Here is a 21,454-nt window from a genome sequence, read left to right as displayed (position 1 = left end):
GGTGCAGGTTTTGTCATTCTATGCCCGAGTCCGCGAAACATCTCGTTTTGGAGTGTGAACCACTGAAAGATATAAGGAATGTCTATTTAAGATCTTTGAATGACTATCATCTGTCATGCTCTTCTGATATATTATGGAAATGCTGTCTTAATATCCAAAATGTCCGTGAAGGACTAGCACTCTCAGGTTTCAGTAGGACTATGAAGATGGAGTAGAATGTAATAATGGAATGATTCGTGTGGTCAATTTGGGTAATTGAATGAACTACAACAATGTATACATGCCATTAACTGTTCTGGATTGTAGGAGAACAAAGAACTATTGCCTGTTGGGTGGGAGATTGATTCTATTTCCTGGGTTCTGCTTGGCTCTTTTCTTCGTTTTCATTTTATCATGAAGAGTAAGAGGACATATTTAATTAATGCTTTTATTCTTCCTTGTCCTTTTTATTTTCATTTTTTGTGTTGCTTTTTTTTAATTACTCTATGAGATATGTGATTTAAATGTACATGTGTAAAGGTTTGATTAAACCAAATATAATAAAATAAAAATACTTAAAACAATTATAATAAATAAAATATTACCGGTAATACCGGTCAGGTTTACCTCCAGCAGCTAGCTGGAGGTAAATCCTCCATCCCTACCGGCAAAGTTGTAGTTGGCTGGTCCATTAAAAGTGCGGGTAAACGTTATTACCAGCACTTTTACTGTGTACCAGCCAATTTATAATGAGGCCCTGGTCTCACCGCACAGGAAAAGAATACAGACTGGACAGTCTTGAGGAGTGTGAAAAGAGAGCAAGAGAGACCATTTTGTGGACTGGACAGAACTGTGTTTCAGAAAAAGCGATCTGGAAAGAAATTCAGCTTTAGACAGTGCAACAGGAGTAAGGCACCCAATTGAGAAAGACTTACCAGGGTGGTTATCAGAAACCAACCACCATTCCATTGCAAGGGCCAAAAACAGAATATGTTTTGTTAATAGTAGAAGAGACAGATCTTAGGTTAGTATAGGATTCTGGACAGAGCACTTTTCTTGGGTTTGTAAAGACATCCTGACAAGCAACCTTTTGATATTTAATTTATTAAACTCTTAGACATCGGACAGTCTAGTTGTTTATGTTGGGAAACAAAAAGCAAATCCATTACCATGTCACCTTGTCTGTCTCCTGATTCTGACATACCACAGTAGATACTTTTATGACAATAGTGAGTGGAGAAACATCGGAAAGACACCGAACAGGGTTGTTAAGTGCCTAGACCCTGAGAAGGCTGAGAAAGCACTGAGATCCGGAGAGGTCTGGTGGATGCCCAGAGCATGAGTCGTATTTTGAGAACTTTAAGAGTGTCAAGAACGTGAGGAGGTTGCTAGGAAGTGCGACACATACCTAGAACTTGGGAGGGGTGTTGAGATGTTTTAGAAAGCGAAGAGAAATCTGAAAGATGTTTAGATCCTGACATGGGCATTGGAAGGTTTCAGATAGTGACAAGGGGCTGAGAGGAGCAGAAGAAATTGGTGCAATATATAATGTGATCTAACTGCATTTCCCAGCCTATAATTATATTGCTTCCATATTTTGTAACTTGCCCTGTTTTGTTTTACTCGGCTCTCATTCTGCCCTGCAGCACTTCCCCTCTCTTTGTGTAAATGACTCAGAATCTGCTGGCTAACTCTATTTCAAAGGATGCATTTCGTATCTGCTGTGTTCCCCATGTACTGTATTTCACATCCAATTGTTTACGAGCAACGTCACAGGATGTAATCCTTGTTAAGTGTTTTTCTGTCTGCAGCGGGAAGACTGCATTCAGCAATCTCTGTGAAGCAGAATCAGCTGTGCCCACAATAAAGTATATTATGACTGATGTCTGTGTATTTTGACAGGGTAGAGAGAGCTGGCTTCACTGCATTTGGCTTGCTTGCTATGAATTACTACATAGAGTGACTTAACAGGTGGGGCTGTTGAGATCAGCAGTTCTCTGTGCAAAACCTGTCAGAAGCTCCTGGATCTGTCTGTGTGGCTCCCAATTCTTCACACCATTCATAGTTCAGCCAGCCTAGGAGAGGCGGGCCAGGGTTATCCGGACTCGTGAAAGTGTGCTAAGAAATCTTTAAGATGCATTGAACCTGAGAGTGGCATTGATAAGTTTATAAAGAGCCTATAACATGGTAGAAGTGATGAGGAAATATAAAGCAGCCTCTGAGAGACTAATGACACCTAACAGACCAAGGGGGAAAGACATGCAAGAAATCTGTCTAATGTAATCATAAAGACACTTTGGGACAACCATGGCCTTGTGCTATTAATGCCACTCTGTCATAATCTCCAATTATAATACTGTTCATTTGCATACGTCTGCTGGTATTGTAATGATTTTGCATGGAACTAGAATGTATATATGTTTTAGGGCAGCTGAGGGGTTCATGTTATTTTTAAAAGATGAAAGCACCAATAAAGAACACAGTATAACAATCCATGGAGTGTTTCCATTTGTTCATCAACATCCACTAGAAACAGGTGTTAGTGTAAACATTTGACCCATCCAAAATGTGCACATGGACTCTCTACATTCAGCAGCTATAAAAAGGAATAAGGGAGACATGTGCAGTTGCCTACCCCAGGGTCTGTATTTTGCAGGCTGGAGGTTTCAGTCCTTCACACAACACCTTCACTCCAGAGTCCTTCAGGTTATTGGTGCGGAGGACAAGCCTAGTGAGAGATGTGTTCATTCTGAGAACAGAAGCAAGATCTGCACAGCACGACTCAGTCAGAGAGCAGTCCAGCAACCTGCAGGAGAAAGAGATGGAGACGTGAATCGGAGCATGGCGAGAGATATCACGACTTCACTTTATCTTAATTTCTGGCCTATTTATGATCTCACAAATCTGCTGCTATGTCACCTTATAATTCTCCTCTCCCAAATAACATCTTTGAACGTTTCATCAAAACCTGTTCACAGCTGCTTTATCATAAAAGCGTGCACTGAAAAGTGAATTGCCACTTGGCGCTAGCATGCACAAGAGGATGGGGAGGGTGGTAACAGATTAATGGGCAACATATATTGGTGTGACTGCAGCATGAGGGAGAATTAAGGTGAAGAAATGGGAGGTTCATCGGAATGAGTTATTGGGATATAGTTGCAGTTTGAATTGTAGGACGGCTTGAGGGAGGAAGCATCTCTACTTCATAGAAGAGTGTTCATTGGGAGAGGGATCAAGGCGCATCATTAAATAATAAAGCACTTGCTCCTCTGACACAATCGCACTTGAACTTAGAATGATTGTAGAATATAAATGGTCAGGGTTTCACTCCTCTTCTCTTGATCAACAACACAACTGGTAAATAAAACAACTTGGCTGTAAGTCTGTGTCTTGGTAGGATACCTGGTGTACTTCCTTGCCAGGGTTTCACTCCTCTTCACTGTGATTTAACACAGCCTTTTGCTAGTCCAGATTGATATATCTTTCTCAGGACCTTTTTAGGTGATGTACTTCATATTTTAAGGGGTCAGCAATGAGAGGCAGAAACAAAGTTGAAGTGTTTTCAATATTCACCAGTTTATTATTAAAAGAAAATGGGGTTGGAAAAAAGACTTATCTTGCCCTAACCAAATGAGAATGTCCCTACCTATGAAACCAAAACGAATGCAAAGTGACTTTGTATCCAAAATACATCTGACCCTCATACTAGCATACAAAATATGGAAAAGGTACAATAGAAGAACAAGTTACTTCTTACCTGGTAACGTTCTTTCGATGGGATGTTCCTCCGACGTATTCCTTATCTTTGATAATTCGTCTCCAGCTTGCTGGCCTCGGAAACTTTTCTCAGCAGAAGGTGCTGCGCATCGACATCCGTCGAGTTGGTGTCCCTCGACAGCCACCGTATTGGCGCCGACGTCACCATGCCCATAAATAGCCACGCGCAGCGTCCGTTGCTCAGTTCCGTTTTGTAGCATAAGGTAAGTCATGCCTGAATTGGTTATTGACCTTGAAGGAGCGTAAGCTGCAACCACAAGGGAAGTATTACTGTGGGGATGGATGGGAGGGGCGATAAGGAATACGTCGGAGGAACATCCCATCGAAAGAATGTTACCAGGTAAGAAGTAACTTATTCTTCGAAGGGATTTTGTCCTCCGACGTATTCCTTATCTTTGATAGACTTCCATAGCAGTGTTGTGTAATTGGAGGTTGGAGTAAAAACGCCATGTTTCCTTTTAGGAATGAACAGAATGCAATACTGCTTTTCCAAACCTAGTCTCTTGACTAGAGGAGGAATCCAGGTTGTAAAATCTTGTGAAGGTATGTGCGGACGACCATGTGGCAGCCGCACATATATCTCGAACCGGAATCCCTCTTTGGAGGGCCGAAAAGGCTGCGATAGCCCTGGTTGAATGAACCCTAAGATTTTGAGGAGGCTCATTCACTGCTAGTTTGTAACATTCCAGAATGGCCAAAATAATCCATCTGGAAATGGTCTGTTTTGTTATCGGTAGTCCCAATTTGTGCCCTAAGTAACCTACGAACAGTTGGTCTGCTTGCCTAATCCTAGCAAGTCTGCTAATGTAAAAGCTTAAAGACCGCCTTGGGTCCAGCCTATGTAGCCTTTCTTCCTCTTTCCCCGGATGGGGAGGGGGATAGAATGAAGGTAAGGTAATCTTCAGAAACCACCTTTGGGAGGAAATTAGGCTTCACCTGTAGGACAACTTTGTCTTCATGAAAAATTGTATGAGGGGGTTTACAAGATAGAGCTTGTAACTCGCTCACCCTTCTAGCAGATGTTAGTGCCGCTAATAAGACAGTTTTAAGGATGAGAAATCTTAGCGAACAAGAGTGGAGTGGTTCGAAAGGAGTACCCATCAGGAAATTTAAGACTAAATATAGGTCCCATAAGGGAACTTGGAATGGTCTTGGAGAATAGACATTAGTTAATCCCTTTAGGAATTGTATTACTAAGGGTAATTTGAAATACGATGGCTCCTCTGCAGTGCGCTTGAAGATCGATAGCGCTGCGAGATAGCCCTTGATAGTGCCAACTTGAAGGCCTGAATTTACCAAATAGAGTAGAAAGGATAACACCGTTGGTGTACCACATGAAAAGGGGTCAATATTCTCTTCTCTACACCAGCTGCACAATTTGTTCCAACGGCAGCGGTATAAAGACTTTGTTGCTGGCCTTCTGGCCGAAAGCAACACCTCCATAACGTCATCAGGGAGGTCCCAATCCTTGTATCTCAACCTTTCAGAAGCCAAGCGTGAAGGTTGAGGGTTCTGATGTCTGGATGGAGAACCTGACCTCCCTTCTGTGTGAGAAGATTCACCTTGAGTGGAAGGCGAATTGGAGGGCAGATGGACATGTCCAGAAGGTCCGGGTACCACGTTCTCCTGGCCCAGTCTGGGGCAATTAGGATCATGGTCCTCCGGAATCTTCTCAACCTCCTGATGATTTGAGGAATGACAGGGACTGGTGGAAACGCGTACAGGAGTGGAAACTCCCAGTCCACTACGAACGCGTCCCCTAGAGCTCCTCTCGGGGGAAATTCTTTTTACGCTCACCTGGCTCCCACAGAGGCGTCGATCTGGACTGGACTGCTGCGGTCTCCACCAATGTGACACGGAGGGCCAAGAAGACGGAATGGACTGGCCCACCTAGCTTCATTTGCTTGGCCCGTAGAAATATTCTTCTGCAAGTGGAGAAAGGGAATTAACCACCCGTGGAGTTGAGTGTAAATCCCCCCACCCCGCTATTCTCCCCACTGATCACCTTGGATGTTCCCTCTTATAGTCTCACCTGATGATTTGAAAAGATGAACTCTCCATCCTGCATTGAGCGCAGGGGCGCGTAGATAACCAGTTGCTTCACTGGCTCGAAGGAATTGGTGAGTTCCAGGACAATATTAACTCTGATATTCCCGGCAAGACGCCGTAAGTATGTAGTTCGTAAGAGTTCAAATGCCTGACTTTCACTCTTGTCCGATTCCTTGCAGGTTGCAGCTTGACCATACTGAAGAGTTCCTGGTGGCAACCGGTAATGTTCTGGTAAGGATTTGTATTATCCAACACAGTTCGATAAAATAATGTCCATATGTAACCTGTTGCTTTCTCCCTTAATCAGGCGCTGAGAGAAAGTATGAAGTCTCGGGGAATAATGCCTCCGGCGGTAAAATCAGGCAAGTCTTTTGTGGTGAGGAGGGTTCCCCTTGTTAGTCCCTGGTTTCACCTTGCTGTCCTTTTGTTTCCCTTTGGGGCCAGGGTTCGGCTAGGATGCAGTGGAAGCTGCGCCGACCCGTGAAGAAGAATAGTACCCCCGGTGGTAAAATCAGGTAAGTCTATGGGGGGTATTCCTCTGTGTATTCCCTTGGCTCACCTTGCTGTTCTTGTCTTCTCTTTAGGTGCCGGAGTGCAGCGGTAACATGCAGGAGGATGCAGTGAAATGTGAAGATGCTGCGAAGGCCGGTGAGTTCAGCGCGGCGCTGCAGCAGGTGAGGCGACGCGCAGAAAATAACTTCCCAGCTCGAAGGCGCGATGGATCGGGAATTCAGGTAAGGATCAAAGGTATTGCTCTTGTTCTAACCTTTTCTCCTTCTTTCTCCCATTTTCTTGGAGCTCCTAACTCGAGGCGGGCGTGGCAGAAGACTGGATGCAGACTTGCAGGCACGGTGAGCGTTACGCTGCTGGATGCAGAATAACGCGAAGCGTGTGCTGCTCTTCGGGCGTGGTTTAAATAGCCTCCAAAGTAGTCCCAGGTAAGTATTCCTCCCCAGCCCCACCAGAGTAAAAAAATAGTCCGTAGGTAAAATAGTCCCTTCCAAGCCTCGTTTGGCTTGGAGCTCTTGCAGCATGGTCTGCATCAGGTAAGTTTTAATCTATGAGCCAGGCGCCTATGGCGCCAGGACTGACTCTCCATATGAGCCTGGCGCCATAGGCGCCAGGACTGCACCCAAATAGCCTCTAGCGGGGGTTGTTGGGCTTGCTTGGAGTAACTTGATGCCTGCTTCCGGGGTTGCTGGACTTGGTCTGGGGCCCCGGGGGTAGGCATCATGACAGCACTCCCCCCCCCCCCCCCCCCAAGGCCCCTCCTAATGTCATTCTTCCCTGTGGTTTCAGTTTGTTTGGGAAATTCCGATGGAATTTTTTCACCAATCGGGCTGCATGAACATGGTCACTAGGTTCCCATGACCTTTCCTGTGGTCCGTAACCTTTCCAGTCGATTAAATAAAAAAGTTTTGACTTTATCAGCTTGGAGTCCAGGATGTTCTTAACTTCAAATTCGGGTTCTCCGTCTACAAGGATGGGGTCTGGTGGCTTGGTTAGTCTTGTCCCTGGCTGTACTGGCTTCAAAAGTGACACATGAAAGACGGGATAAATTTGCATATTAGCAGGTAAGTCCAACTTGACAGCCACCGGGTTGATAATGGCCTTAATAGAGTAAGGTCCCAAATATCTGGGGTTAAAGGTCTGTGTTCCCTTTAGAGGTATAGGTTTTGTGGCTAACCATACTTGGGGTCCCCTATTTGGTATTGTGGAGAATCACTTCTATGCCGATCAGCATCTTTCTTGTATTTTTCTTTCGCATGTTTTAAATGTGTAGTTGCTTCTTTAAAGGCTTCTGTAATCGTAGCGTGCAGATGGCGACTGCGGGCATTTCTAAGTGTTGGGGTGAGTCAAGGTCTGAGGTTCGAGGATGGTGCCCATATAATGTATAAAAGGGGCTTTGTCCAGTTCCAGAGTGTACTGAATTATTGTATGCATATTCGGCGATCCAAAGAATGTCTTTCCAATTACTCTCAGTCTGATGTAACATACTATTGTTATTGTTCGAGAGTCTGGTATTGTTCGAGAGTCTGGTTGGTCCTCTCCGTTTGACCATCGGTCTGGGGTTGGTGACTGGTCGATAACCTTACATCGATTTGCGCCAACTGACAGCATTTTTCCCAAACATGTGAAATGAATTGACTGCCCCAGTCAGAGACCAACACGGACGGAAATCCATGTATGCGAACAATGTTTTCGAGGAATTCTATTCTTTGGCCAGGATTGAGGCTGAAGGTAGTCGTTTTAAAGGAATAAAGTGGGCCATCTTGGAAAAAAGATCCACAATAACTAGAATGGTGTTAAACCCATTACAAGGAGGTAGATCGGTAATAAAGTCTAACGATAAGGTGTGCCATGGTGTAGGCGGAATGTCTAAAGGTTGGAAGAGTCCAGCTGGTTTTTTCTTTTGACTTTTGTTTTGGGCGCAAATGCCACAAGACATCACAAATGATTTAATATCCTTTTGCCAGGTGGGCCACCAGAATTGTCTTTTAATTTTAGCTTCAGTTTTTTCAATACCTGGGTGCCCCTCCATTAGAGTATCATGATAATGGGAAATGACTAGCTTTTGTAGTTCCTTGTGTGGCAGAAATAGCCGCCCTTGGTAATGAGGCAGATCATTGATGACAGAGTAGTCCGGGCCTTTCTTTACCCAGTCCTGCAGGGCTGTAGGATGAAAGAGATTCTGGATCTTTACCCGAATGTCCTCTAGTGTCTGTAGAGTAGTCATGCCAAGAATCCTTTGTTCGGAAATTATAGGTACTGGTTCTGGGTTCACTTCTGCCTCTCCCAACCCTATCCGGGATAAGGCATCTGCTTTACCATTCTTACAACCTGGTCGATAGGTTATCACAAAATCTAACTCGGCAAAGAACAATGCCCATCGGAGTTGACGTGACGATTGGGCCTTGGCTGTTTTTAAATACTGTAAGTTCCGGTGATCGGTGATCACAGTAATGGTATGCCTGGCACCGAGAAGATAGTACCGCCAAGCCTTGAAGGCGGATTTAATGGCTAATAACTCCTTTTCGGTAACCGCATAGTTTAACTCGGGTGCCAAGAACTTTCTGGACCAAAATGCTACTGGGTGAAGCTGGCCAGTTTCAGGGTCCTTTTGAGACAGGACAGCTCCCATGGCTAGACTGGATGCATCAGTTTCCACTATGTATGGAAGTTCAGGGCGCGGGTGCTTTAACACAGGTGCAGACGTGAATTTTGCTTTCAGCTCTTGGAAGGCATTTTCAGCTTCTTCAGTCCACATAAAGCGTTTATTTTTTCGCAAGAGTGCTGTGATGGGATGTACGACATGTGAAAAATCGGGGATGAATCTGCGGTAGAAATTAGCAAAGCCGAGCATGCTTTGTACTCCTTTAACTGAACTTGGTGATGGCCACTTAAGGATTGCATCCACCTTTCGTGAGTCCATTCGGACTCCCTTTGGGGTCAAGATAAACCCAAGGAATTCAACTTCTGTGGCATAAAAAATGCATTTTTCTAGTTTTGCATATAGTTTGTGCTGGCGCAATTTCTCAAGGACTGCTCGGACGTTGCTTCACATGGTCAGATACTGAAGAGGAGTATACTAGAATATCATCGATATACACGACAAGACAAACATCAATGAGTTCACGAAGGACATTGTTCATGAAGTATTGGAAGGCTGCTGGTGCATTGCACAACCCGAAAGGCATCACCTGGTATTCGAATAACCCATACTTAGTACGGAAAGCAGTCTTCCATTCGTCGCCCTCTTTTACACGTACCAGATGGTATGCCCCCCGGAGATCTAATATAGTGTATATACAAGCGTCCTTCACTTGGTCTAGTAGTTCAGGGATCAGAGGCAACGGGTATCGGTTCTTAACAGTTATCTGGTTCAATGCGCAGTAGTCTATGCACGTTCTGAGGTCACCTTCCTTTTTGGGTACGAAGAACAAAGCTGAAGATGCAGGGGACTTGGATGGACGAATAAAGCCATTGGCAAGGTAATGGTCTAAGTAATGTTGTAGTTGAAGGTTCTCAGGTTCCATAAGGGCATAGATCCTGCTACAAGGGGGTTGTTCACCAGGTATGAGATTGATCTGACAATCGTACGATCTGTGAGGAGGTAAGGTGTTTGCCTGTTCCTTTTGGAAGATATCATGGAATTCTTAGTATTCTGGAGGTAGTTGCATGACTGCTGTGGATACTGTGGCCAGGCCTGCATTCTGATTTTAATTTGGGTAACAGGTTTGTGCATAATCCGGGAAGGTTATTCTCTTCTCTCGCCAATCAATACAAGGATTATGTGTTTCCAACCAAGGTATCCCCAGTATTATTTGGAACTGTGGGGCTTTGATTAGATCAAACACAATAGTCTCCCGATGCCCATCCTGACCCAATAGTGTCATCTCTGCGGTGGAATGAATTACAGGCCCAGAGGCAATTTCAGTTCCATCGACTGTAGTGATGACATCTGATGTGGTTTTTCGGCAGAGAGGTAGCTTCATCCTGGAAGCCAATTCATAGTCCACATAGTTTCCTATGGCCCCGCTATCAATGTATGCCCTTACTGCGTGCATATGCGATGGCTGCCCTGGATCTACGAGGACCATTGGTATGATGAAATGCAAGGTTTGAGTATCCTTCTTCAAGCTCGGGAAGCGGACCTCTACGCTTGTCGGGCGTGGCCGTTTCCCGAGTCTGACTCCATATGGCTTTTATCAGCAGCTCCTACCACCTTCTTGGGTGGTTTTACAGGGCAATCCCGTAGATAGTGTCCAGAAGTTCCGCAATATAGAAACAATTGCATTTGCCGTCTCCTTTCTCTTTCCTTCTGGGTTAAGGGTCCTTTAACCCCTCCGATTTGCATGGGTTCTGAAGCATCTGCTCCTTTGGGGTTAGCGTGGGTTTTGACCAACACCCGATTCTCAAACTTGGCTCGATCAGCCTTTCTGTTCTGAAGTCTGTGATCTAACTGGACCACTAAGTCTATATATTCAGCACAGTCTTGAGGTGGGTTCCCGACTTGAGCCAAGACATCCTTGAGTTCTCCTCGAAGCCCTCGATGAAATAACATGATTGGTTTTACCTCAGGCCATCCAGTTTCCACTATTGACCTATTAAAGGTTGCGATGTAGGACAGAAGGTCTGGTTACCCTATCGTAGGGACAAATGTTCGTTATCCAGGGCCTATCCTTGGGAGTGCCGAGCAAATAGTCTTTCCATGCTAGTTTGAAAGCCCTGAAAATCCCGAAGAATTGGGTCATCCTGAGTAACTAGTGGAATTGACCAATCAGCTGCACTGCCGCTGAGATATGACAATACAAAGGCTACCTTGGCTTGATCGTTTGGGAAGGCTCCAGGTCTGCATAAAAAGTGCAAGCGGCATTGGTTCATAAACACGGCAAACCTTTTGGGATCTCCGGCAAAGCGTTCGGGTGGGGCTAATGGAATATGTCCTGGTAGGTTTATTTGCACAGGGTTACCCGATAACACAGGAGCTGGATTTCCCCCGGAACCAGGTAGGGGTGCTTGTCCAGCCTGGTTTTGCAATAGTTGCCAAGCAAGATCATCAGTTCGCTCCTTTGACAAAATCAGTTCTCTCCTAAGAGCATTGGTTTCTTGACAGGCGGAATGCACTTCAGCCCTCAGTTCCCCAAGTAATTGGGCGAATTGGTCAGTCTCTGAGGTATCCATAACGCCCGGGTGGGAATTTGTGGGTAGGCGTCGCGTTCTGTTACGCTCACCTGGGTCCCACAGAGGTGTCTATCTGGACTGGACTGCTGCGGTCTCCACCAATGTGACGCGTAGGGCCGAGATGACGGACTTGACTGGCCCACCTAGCTTCGTTTGCTTGGCCCGTAGGAATATTCTCCTGCAAGTGGAGAAAGGGAATTAACCACCCGTGGAGTTGAGCGTAAATCCCCCCCACCCCACTGTTCTCCCCACTGATCACCTTGGATGTTCCCCCTTATAGTCTCACCTGATGATTTGAAAAGATGAGCTCTCCATCCTGCATTGAGCGCAGGGCCGCGTAGATAACCAGTTGCTTCACTGGCTCGAAGGAATTGGTGAGTTCCAGGACAATATTGACTCCGATATTCCCGGCAAGACGCCGTAAGTATGTAGCTCGTAAGAGTTCAAATGCCTGACTTTCACTTTTGTCTGATTCCTTGCAGGTTGCAGCTTGACCCTACTGAAGAGTTCCTCGTGGCAACCAGTAATGTTCTTGTAAGGATTTGTATAATCCAACACAGTTTGATAAAATAATATTCATATGTAACCTGTTGCTTTCTCCCTTATTCAGGCGCTGAGAGAAAGTATGAAGTCTTGGGGCATACTGCCTCCGGCGGTAAAATCAGGTAAGTCTTTTGTGGTGAGGAGGGTTCCCCTTCTTAGTCCCTTGTTTCACCTTGCTGTCCTTTTGTTTCCCCTTAGGGGCCGGGGTCCGGCTAGGATGTAGTGGAAGCTGCGCCGACCCGTGAAGAAGAATAGTACCCCCGGTGGTAAAATCAGGAAAGTCTATGGGGGGGATTCCTCTGTGTATTCCCTTGGCTCACCTTGCTGTTCTTGTCTTCTCCTTAGGTGCCGGAGTGCGGCGGTAACATGCAGGAGGATGCGGTGAAATGTGAAGATGCTGCGAAGGCTGGTGAGTTCGGCGCGGTGCTGCAGCAGGCGAGGCGACGCGCAGAAAATAACTTCTTTCTTCCAGCTCGAAGGCGCGATGGATCGGGAATTCAGGTAAGGATCAAAGGTATTGCTCTTTTTCTAACCTATTCTCCTTCTTTCTCCCTTTTTCTAGGAGCTCCAAACTCGAGGCGGGCGTGGCAGAAGACTGGATGCAGAATAACGCGAAGCGTGTGCTGCTCTTCGGGCGTGGTTTAAATAGCCTCCAAAGTAGTCCCAGGTAAGTATTCCTCCCCAGCCCCACCCGAGTAAAAAAAATAGTCCCTAGGTAAAATAGTCCCTTCCAAGCCTCGTTTGGCTTGGAGCTCTTGCAGCATGGTCTGCATCAGGTAAGTTTGCAGCATGAGCTGCATCAGGTAAGTTTTAATCTATGAGCCTGGCGCCTATGGCGCCAGGACTGACTCTCCATATGAGCCTGGCGCCATAGGCGCTAGGACTGCACCCAAATAGCCCCTAGCGGGGGTTGTTGGGCTTGTTTGGGGTAGCTTGATGCCTGCTTCCGGGGTTGCTGGACTTGGTCTGGGTCCTTGGGTGTAGGCATCATGACAATTCCCTTGAACAAAACAGATCGCACTTCCTGTTGGTACTGGTGGCGAACAGATCCACTTGAGGGGTTCCCCAAAGGGCGAATATCTCCTGAAGGACTTCCTGAGCTAGTTCCCACTCGTGGGAGACTGTGCCCTGCCTGCTCAGAGCGTCCAACGTCAAGTTCTTCTCTCCGGCTAAGTGAACTGCCGATTGATAGATTCCTTCTTGAATTGCCCAAAACCAGAGCTTCATTGCCTCTCTGCACAGTGGCAGTGATCCCACGCCTCCTCTTGTGTTGAGGTAGTGCATGGCCACTGTGTTGTTTGTCATTATCGGGACATTTTTTCCCTGTACTGATGGTAGGAAAGCTTTCAGCGCTAGTCTGATCGCTCTCAGCTCCAATAGGTTGATGTGTAGTCTGGACTCCGATGGAGACCAATGACCGCTGATGGTCAAGTCGTTGGCATGGGCTCCCCACCCCGTGAGTGAGGCGTCCGTGACTACTGTTATTTCCGGCCAAAGATTGCCAAAACAGTTCTCCTTTCAAAATGTTCTCTCAATAAGCCCACCATTGAAGGTCTCGGGCTACCTTGTCCCGAATCCGAAGGAGATCTGTCATTTTTCCTGAGAACTGCGACCACTGGGTTCTTAGTGCCCACTGGAGAGATCTCATTCTCAGGCGAGCCTCTGGCACAAGGAAGATGCAGGATGCCATGAGGCCTAGCAACCTCAAAAAGTCGAAGGCTGGGAGATGTTGGGCATTTTGAAACTTGGTGACAATCTGCAGAATATCTTGAGCCCTCACCTCTGGTGGCGAGGCTTTTCCCAGATAAGTGTCCAGGACCGCTCCGATGAACTGGAGCCTCTGTGATGGTAGCATCTGTGACTTCTTGAAATTGAGGGAGAAGCCCAGTTTGTGAAGGAAGTGGCAGACATAATCTAGATGGATCTGAGATTGTGCCGAAGATACAGCCCTTATCAGCCAATCCTCCAGGTAGGGGTAGACGTGAATCCCTCCCTTCCTTGGACTTGCCGCCACTACCAACATTAACTTGGTGAAGACCCTCGGGCGGAGGTCAGCCCAAATGGCAGAACTCGAAATTGATGAGAGCCGCCAATTGCGAACCTCAGGTATTTCCTGTGTTTGAGATGGATTGGCACATGGAAATAAGCATCCTGGAGTTCAGGAGATACCAGCCAGTCCTGGAGCTGGAGGGCCTGAAGGATCTGAGAGAGAGTTACTATCTTGAACTTGTCCTTCCTGAGGAACTTGTCCAATTCTCGTAAGTCCAAGATAGGTCTCAGTCCTCCGTCTTTCTTCGGGATGAGAAAGTAGGGGGGGGAGTACCAGCCCTTGTTCCTCTCCGCTACAGGTACCGGTTCTATGGCACCTTTCTCTAGCAGGTCTACAATATCCTGCAAGAGGAGCGGATCTGGAACTTTCAGAGAGCTGTTTCCCGTGTGGATGACTCTGAGGGATGCGTAGAAAAGACAGGCAGTAACCTTGGGCAACTGTCTCCAATGCCCAAGCATCTGACGTAATAGCCTGCCATTCCGTCAGATGTTGAGTTAACCTGCCCCCTACTGGTGTCTTGTGAGGAGAGTCCTCAGAGCGGTTTGGAGGTGGCTGATGCAGATGCCGAGGGCAAGGAGGTACCTGCTGCTGCGGCTTTTGTATTTTTAACCCGTCCACCTCGGGTGAATTTTTTCTGACCCCTTTGAACCGGCTGTCCTCTGCCTCTTCTGAATGCGGAATAGAAGCGAAAGGACTTACCTCTCCAAGAGGTTCCTGAGGGGCGATATGGTGTCTGATGGATTGCAGCTCCCAGGGATTTTGCAGCTGCCTTTGATGTTTGAAGCTTTTCTAAACTGTCATCCGCCTTCTTACCAAACAAAGAAGAGCCGTCAAAGGGCATATTCAAGAGTCTGCTTTGCACATCTGGAGCAAAACCAGACTTTCTCAACCAAGCAAATCTCCTGGTTGTTGTACTTGCCGCCATGGCCCTGCTGATGCTGTCAGCAGAATCAATGCCAGTCTGAAGGGATTCGCATATTGCGTCCTTACCATCCTTAATGATGTTAAGAAATGCTTCCCTTTCTTCTCCCTCTGGGAGGCAGTCAGCCGCTGATGAAGCACACTCCCAAAGTGTGTGGCTGAACCTTGCGAGAGTACAAGTAGCATTGATGGATTTTAACGCCATGCTACATGCAGAAAATACTTTTTTGGCCATAGAATCATATCTCTTGTCATCCCTGTCCTATGGAACAGTACGGTAAGCCGATTTACTACCTGATGAAGTTGCTGCCTGAACAACCAGACTCTCCGGTGTTGGGTGTTTGGATAAATATTCAGGGTCAGCAGTAGACACCCTATACTTGGCTGATAATTTTTTGTTAACCGCTGGGATAACCTCAGGGGTTTCCCAGTTTGCCAATATTTTCCTTTGTAATGCCGCATGAAATGGTACCACAGGATAACCACAATGTCTGTGAGGTCGTCTTGCTGAAAAGAAGGTGAAGGTGTAGATCACCCCATAAACTCTATTATCCTTGCCTTCAAGGTTCTATAAGGGGTTTCAGCATGTTCCCCTGGGTCTGGTTTGGCAAATTCCACTTCTGGGGAAGTGTCCAACCCACTTGCTTCATGTAAGGATTCATGGAGGTCCTTAAACCTACCTTCCTCTGAGGTAAATTCCTCTGGTACAGGAGTTGCAGATCTCTGCAACTCAAAAGGTCTCTCCTGATCAGAATTCTCCCCTTCTTCATAAATAGATGCTAAGGCTCTGGAATGATCAGATCTTGGAAATGGTATAAATCCCATTTCCGGAGCAGAAGGGGCCAAATTCGTCATAATTGGCTGTGAAAACGTTGACGTCGTCGACGCAGATGTTAAAGGCTTCCAAGCCATCGAAAAAGGCGTCGAGAAGGTTGGTAGAGGCCTCGAGGAACTCGAGAGCATCGGAATTCTACTCGAGGCTGTCGACAACATTCTCGTGATCGAGGCTCTGGGTATGCCCACTGGTTGTGAGGTGGCCATGGGTTTGTCCTTTCTCGGCGTCCACGTCGAATAGACTGACCTGTGCGTCGAAGAACCCTTCGATAATGACGTCGAAGGGATCTTCGACGACGACGACGTCGAAGACGCGACCTTGCCTTTACTCGAGGGTTCGTGACACTCTCGAGTAGCTTCTTTCACCGGGTGCTGCGACTCGCAGCGTTTTGATCTTTCGGGTCTTTCACCCAGGGTATCACCCTCAGCAGTCTTCGAGGGGGTCGAGGCCGATTTCTCGAAGACGCTAAGCATCTTTTTCCTGAATTCCTCCCACTCAGCCTGAGAGCTATGTTTTGTGGGGCAGGAGACCCTTTTCGGGGAAACAGAAGAAGAAGACGAGGAAGGCGATCTTTGACGTCTCTTTTTTGAATGCTTAGATCTCGAAGAGTGATGGGAACTGCTTCGAGATCTAGAACGAGAATGTCTTTTGTGATGGCGAGGAGACGAATGTCTCGACTCCGCCGAGGAAACTTTTGAAGAAGTTTGAACTGCCTTACCTCTCTCAAGCTTCCCCTTACGCTCCTTCAAGGCTTTCGCCGTCATGGACATGCAGTCCTCGCACTCCGAACAGTGGTGCTCGACTCCCAGGCACCACAAACAGATCCTGTGAGGATCCGTCAACGACATTTTCTTTCCACAGTCTCGACATTTTTTGAAGCCGTACCGTGGAGTCGTCGGTTCGGATGAGGAAGCCATCGAGTACGAGTCGGTATTCACGAGGAATAATGAAGTATATTTGACTGAAGAACTGAGCAATGATATTCCTAGGCCCCACGAAGCGCGGAAAAACGGAACTGAGCAACGGACGCTGCGCGTGGCTATTTATGGGCATGGTGACGTCGGCTCCGATACGGTGGCTGTCGAGGGACACCGACTCGACGGACATCGATGCGCAGCGCCCTCTGCTGAAATTTTTTTTCGAGACCAGCAAACTGGAGATGAATGATCAAAGATAAGGAATACGTCGGAGGACACAATCCCTTCGAATTTCTGTTTTCACTTCCACCAAATTGTGCAAAACCATATAGATACAATTTCAACAAAGCAATTCTTGTCTCCAGGGTTTCATTTCCCTGCCCCTGAACTGTTTCAGGAAAATGTATTTTGAAATTCTATGTTTCATCAAAGTTCCAATAAAGGTAATGACAATGGGCCTCATTACGAGTATGGAGGTAGCCATGCCGCATGGCTACCTCCATACCGTGTACTGGGTCTGGGTTCCTGGAATGGGGAAATACCGGGCCATTCCGACCTTGGAGGGCCCGGTATTTCCCAATTCCAGGAACCCGGACATGGTACATCCCCATTGAGCCCCCATTGGGCTCAATGGGAATGGGGAGGATGGTAACAACGGGCCCGTTAATGATGGGCCCGTTGTTAGCATCCTGGTCTACTAGCGGGTCCCGCTAAGGACGCCTGGTTTTACCAGATGTCCTTAGCGGGACCGCAAGCAGACCCCGTAATGAGGCCGTAGAGGTTTAACGGCGCTGGCAGCTCTATCGGAGCCGTTACCCCTCTACTGCCTTCCGCGTAATGAGGCCCAATGTCTCTTTCACTGTGAAGGAAACGCATTTGCAGACAGGATTGCAAAGCAAATTGCCACTGATTTGGGTTCTAGAATGATGCCAGTACAGTCTGAGGAAGTGCCCTGCATGATAGGAGATGGAATTGCTACTGTAAAAGAGATGCAGGCAGAAGCAACTGCTGACGAAATACGAGGTTGGGCTGAGGGCACTGCTGAGTTAGATCTAGAGGGTTGCTGGGTGGACAAAAAAAGTAAAAACTGGATGCCGCCCAATTCCTATGTAACTGCGATGGTCACAATGGCTCACAGACCCACACATATATGTGCAAAGAAAATAGTCCAACATTTAACCACAGTTTGGGAGAACGCACACAAAGAAAAATGCTGAGAGGTTGGTCCAGAACTGTATAACATGCCTTCAACATAATATGGGAAAGGGAACGGTAACTCCAATAGGAAGTATTGGCCCTCCCTCTATGCCGTTTGAGGTGATCCATTTTGATTTTATAGAGATGGAGGCATGACAAAACTTGAAGTATGTTCTGGTGGTCATATGTGCATTTAGCAAATGGGTGGAAGCATATCCGCTCGTTTTGGTCTGCCCAGTGTCATATGGTCAGATAATGGTCCGCATTTAGTGGGCGCAGTAATATTACAGATTTGTGCAGGACTCCAGATCGATAAGCGATTCCATTGTTCCAGACACCCCATGAGTGCCGGTCTTATTGAACGCCACAACGGCATATTAAAATCCAAAATAAGCAAGACCTGTGCAGGCAGCAAGTTAAGTTGGGTGGACACATTACCAATAGCATTACTGTGCATGCATACATCTGTACAGGTGAGAACTGGGCTCTCCCCCTATGAAATCGTCATGGGAAGGCCAGAAAATGTGTGGTGTGTGCTGCGGGAACTTGAATACCCTGTGCTCAGCATTTATTGTAATCTGTTAATCCCAAAATTGCGTTTGATTCATCAGCAGGTGAAGGAGGCATTACCAATTCGACATACTGGTCCAGGACATCCATCGCTTGCACCAATGTGGCGCGGACCGTACCAGATCCTCCTAACCACGCAGACTGCAATTAGAGTGGATGGAAGAAAAGCGTGGATCCATGCCACTCATGCAAAGAAGGTCCCGTCACCACCATCTAGAAAACTGCCTGATCGAATCGACCAGAAAGAGACAGGGGTCCTGGAGACAAAAGAAACAGTTGAAAATTCTTTGCCACAAAATCTGCCTGATCCCGAAACGAGGCCTGAAAATATTGCTGTAAAAGAGAAAGGGCCGAAAGTGCCCCAATGTTGTCCAGCAGAATCTGCGACACCATTGGTGAATACAAAGCGTGTACCTCTATGACGCCCACCATCTTCTGTTGCGCCACAGCCTGACACGAAACCTGCATCATCACCTGGGCGCCCACCACCACCTGCCATTGCGCCTCAGGCTGCCTCTGAGCTTGAGTCCGGAAGTGCGTCTGGACTATTCATTGATCACACGATACCAGAAGCAAGGCGATACAATTTGCGGCCTCGGAAGAAGGAGTAATCAAACCTACATTCATGTTGTTCTTTTGTTGCCTCTGTTTCCTATTTGCGGATGAAGTGGGACCTGGAGGCCTAATGGAGAATGGCGTGAGGGTTGTGCAAGTAGGACAACCCAACAAACGTGGCTCCTCGGTGCAAACATAAAATCCATGTGTCCTGAACCCGTGCGAACAAACAGGGTGCACATGGTACGAAGGCAATTGATAACTGCTCTGGAATTCTTTTGAGCAATGTGCAAGGCGCATGGAAATCTTGCCCAGCGTATAGCAATCTAGGCTGCCAAGAACTGACAGAACAAGCTGTTGACATTTATCGAACTCATTGACATTCCGAGTGCGACGAAACAGAGATATTTATGACGAACACTACAGAAGAAGAAAAGACCCGAGAGAAAAAATGTCGGAACCAGCTTTTGCCCCCTCCTGCACCACTGCTGATAATGAATTAAACATAGCACATAGAAGGTTAGAAAAAGGAAATGGTCGGAAAAATTGCATGCTGAGCTTAACGATAATAATGTGTATAATGAGTATATTGGCCCCAATGATGACAGTGCTGGTATTATGGTACTTGGAAGAAATGCACCCGTTATAAGTTCTCTTGCATGCTATAAACATTTCCACGACGGAAAGCCCAGTCCATGTGATTTCCTACACCTTATCCCCAATGGAAAAGAGACATAGGGAAGGGTATGGGAATAACACATTGCTGTTGATAATGAACATGACACACTCAATATTAAGGAAAAATAATTGTTGGGTTTGTGCTCACTTGCCACAGCACGGTGGTAAGGGGATTGGTTGGTATGTACAACCCCTGCCATTGAGTTCTGTGTGTTATGCCTCCTTGAGTGCATTGTACTATGGGAAATGGAACGAGAGTGAAACTGGACAGCTAGACAAAACAAACAGGAATGAATTCGAAGAGATCATGAGACCAGTGGGTTGTTCCATATTTCATAGAGCGCGATTGATCACACCGGCGATAATGCCACAATGTCAGTGCCTTATAAATCATCTGTAATCACGTTTCACATGAACTCAGAAGGAAATAAAGACACAGTGCCCCCCTCCTATACAGTGTATTATAGTCCACGTTCTGTCCCCTTTTGTTTGAAGAAGAAGGGTTCCTACTTGGTGGGAACATTTACCAGATGTAAGAACATAGCATTCCTTGATAAAGAGGTAGAGCCAATATATATAGGAGATCCTGTTTATTTTATTTGTGGAGAAAAAGCGTACCCCTGGTTACCTAGAAACTGGGGAGGTACTTGTTACTTAGGCTTTCTATTCCCTGGGATATTCCTTTCACGAACGGCAGACATAGCCAAATTGGCCAGGTCAAGAACTCGACGAAACAGTGAAGGAGGTCTGATTGCAGAGGATATAGCAAAATCATTCATACCATTCATTCTGGGGCCAAGCAATAAACTCTTATAATATAAGACGACTATCCAGAATATTAGAGGAAACAATAAATGGAACAACATATATATTATATAATATGACCCTCGAGGAAAAAGGAATTAGATTAATGTCACTCCAAAACAGAATGGCTCTAGATATAATTCTGGTTGAACGTGGCTGTGTTTGCAAAATCGTGAGCTCAGCGTGTTGCGTATTTGTAAGCGACTTCTCCCCCACGATTTTTGAAGCGATAAGAAAGTTGCACGTTCTAAGCTCTGAGCTTCAACCTCCTGAAGGAGGTTGGGAAATAAACATAAGTTCCTGGTTCTGGGAAGTGTTACGCTCATGGGGATGGAAATTATTTGCTATCCTAGTAGCAGCATTAGGGATATTCATGACATGTTGCTGTTGCATACACTGCTTACCTATAATATGCACTGAAGCAAGTGAGGGATGTGTACAATTGTTGGAACGAAAATGCCCTGCTAAAACAAGCACTCACAGTAATGATGAATCGAAGACAGTAAAAGAGTTCATGTCAATCAATATTGACAACAATGAGGAGGAGACCACGGGTATACAAGACTCGGAATCAGAATCAGATTTAGGTTCACATACTGGATCGGAAGAGGATGTAGTGTACGGATGAGGTGTTTGGCATGCGGCCAAAAGGAGGGTTTGTCAGTCTAGAAAAGGTAGACACCCCTCGATCATAAGGCAATGTATTATGTTGGCCGAAGACCAACCGCCTCATGGGTTAGTGTTAGGAATATATAGCCAATAGCTTGACTTAAGTGCGGCCATTTTGAGGTGACTGAAAGTTGCCATTTTGTTTTCTCTAACGTTTGCTTTTTGCTTCATGTAAAACTGCTTTGGTGAAATATTATTCTGCCTCACTGGTGCAAGGCCGCGAAA

General features: G+C 46.4%; 1 protein-coding gene across 5 annotated transcripts in view; it reads right to left on the bottom strand.

The window, feature by feature from the left end:
• Window positions 1-21,454, bottom strand: part of LOC138468387 (NACHT, LRR and PYD domains-containing protein 3-like) — a 1,409,260-nt gene that overhangs the window by 767,715 nt on the left and 620,091 nt on the right. For all 5 annotated transcript variants that reach the window (XM_069608927.1, XM_069608925.1, XM_069608926.1 and 2 more), the window contains one exon: window positions 2,615-2,785. In XM_069608927.1, coding sequence (XP_069465028.1) covers window positions 2,615-2,785 — 171 coding nt within the window. The remainder of the gene's footprint in view (window positions 1-2,614; window positions 2,786-21,454) is intronic.

Source organism: Ambystoma mexicanum, chromosome 4q, assembly GCF_040938575.1.
Source record: "Ambystoma mexicanum isolate Mex_15411 chromosome 4q, UKY_AmexF1_1, whole genome shotgun sequence".
Taxonomy (NCBI): domain Eukaryota; kingdom Metazoa; phylum Chordata; class Amphibia; order Caudata; family Ambystomatidae; genus Ambystoma; species Ambystoma mexicanum.
This window is presented reverse-complemented; position numbering and strand designations above follow the sequence as displayed.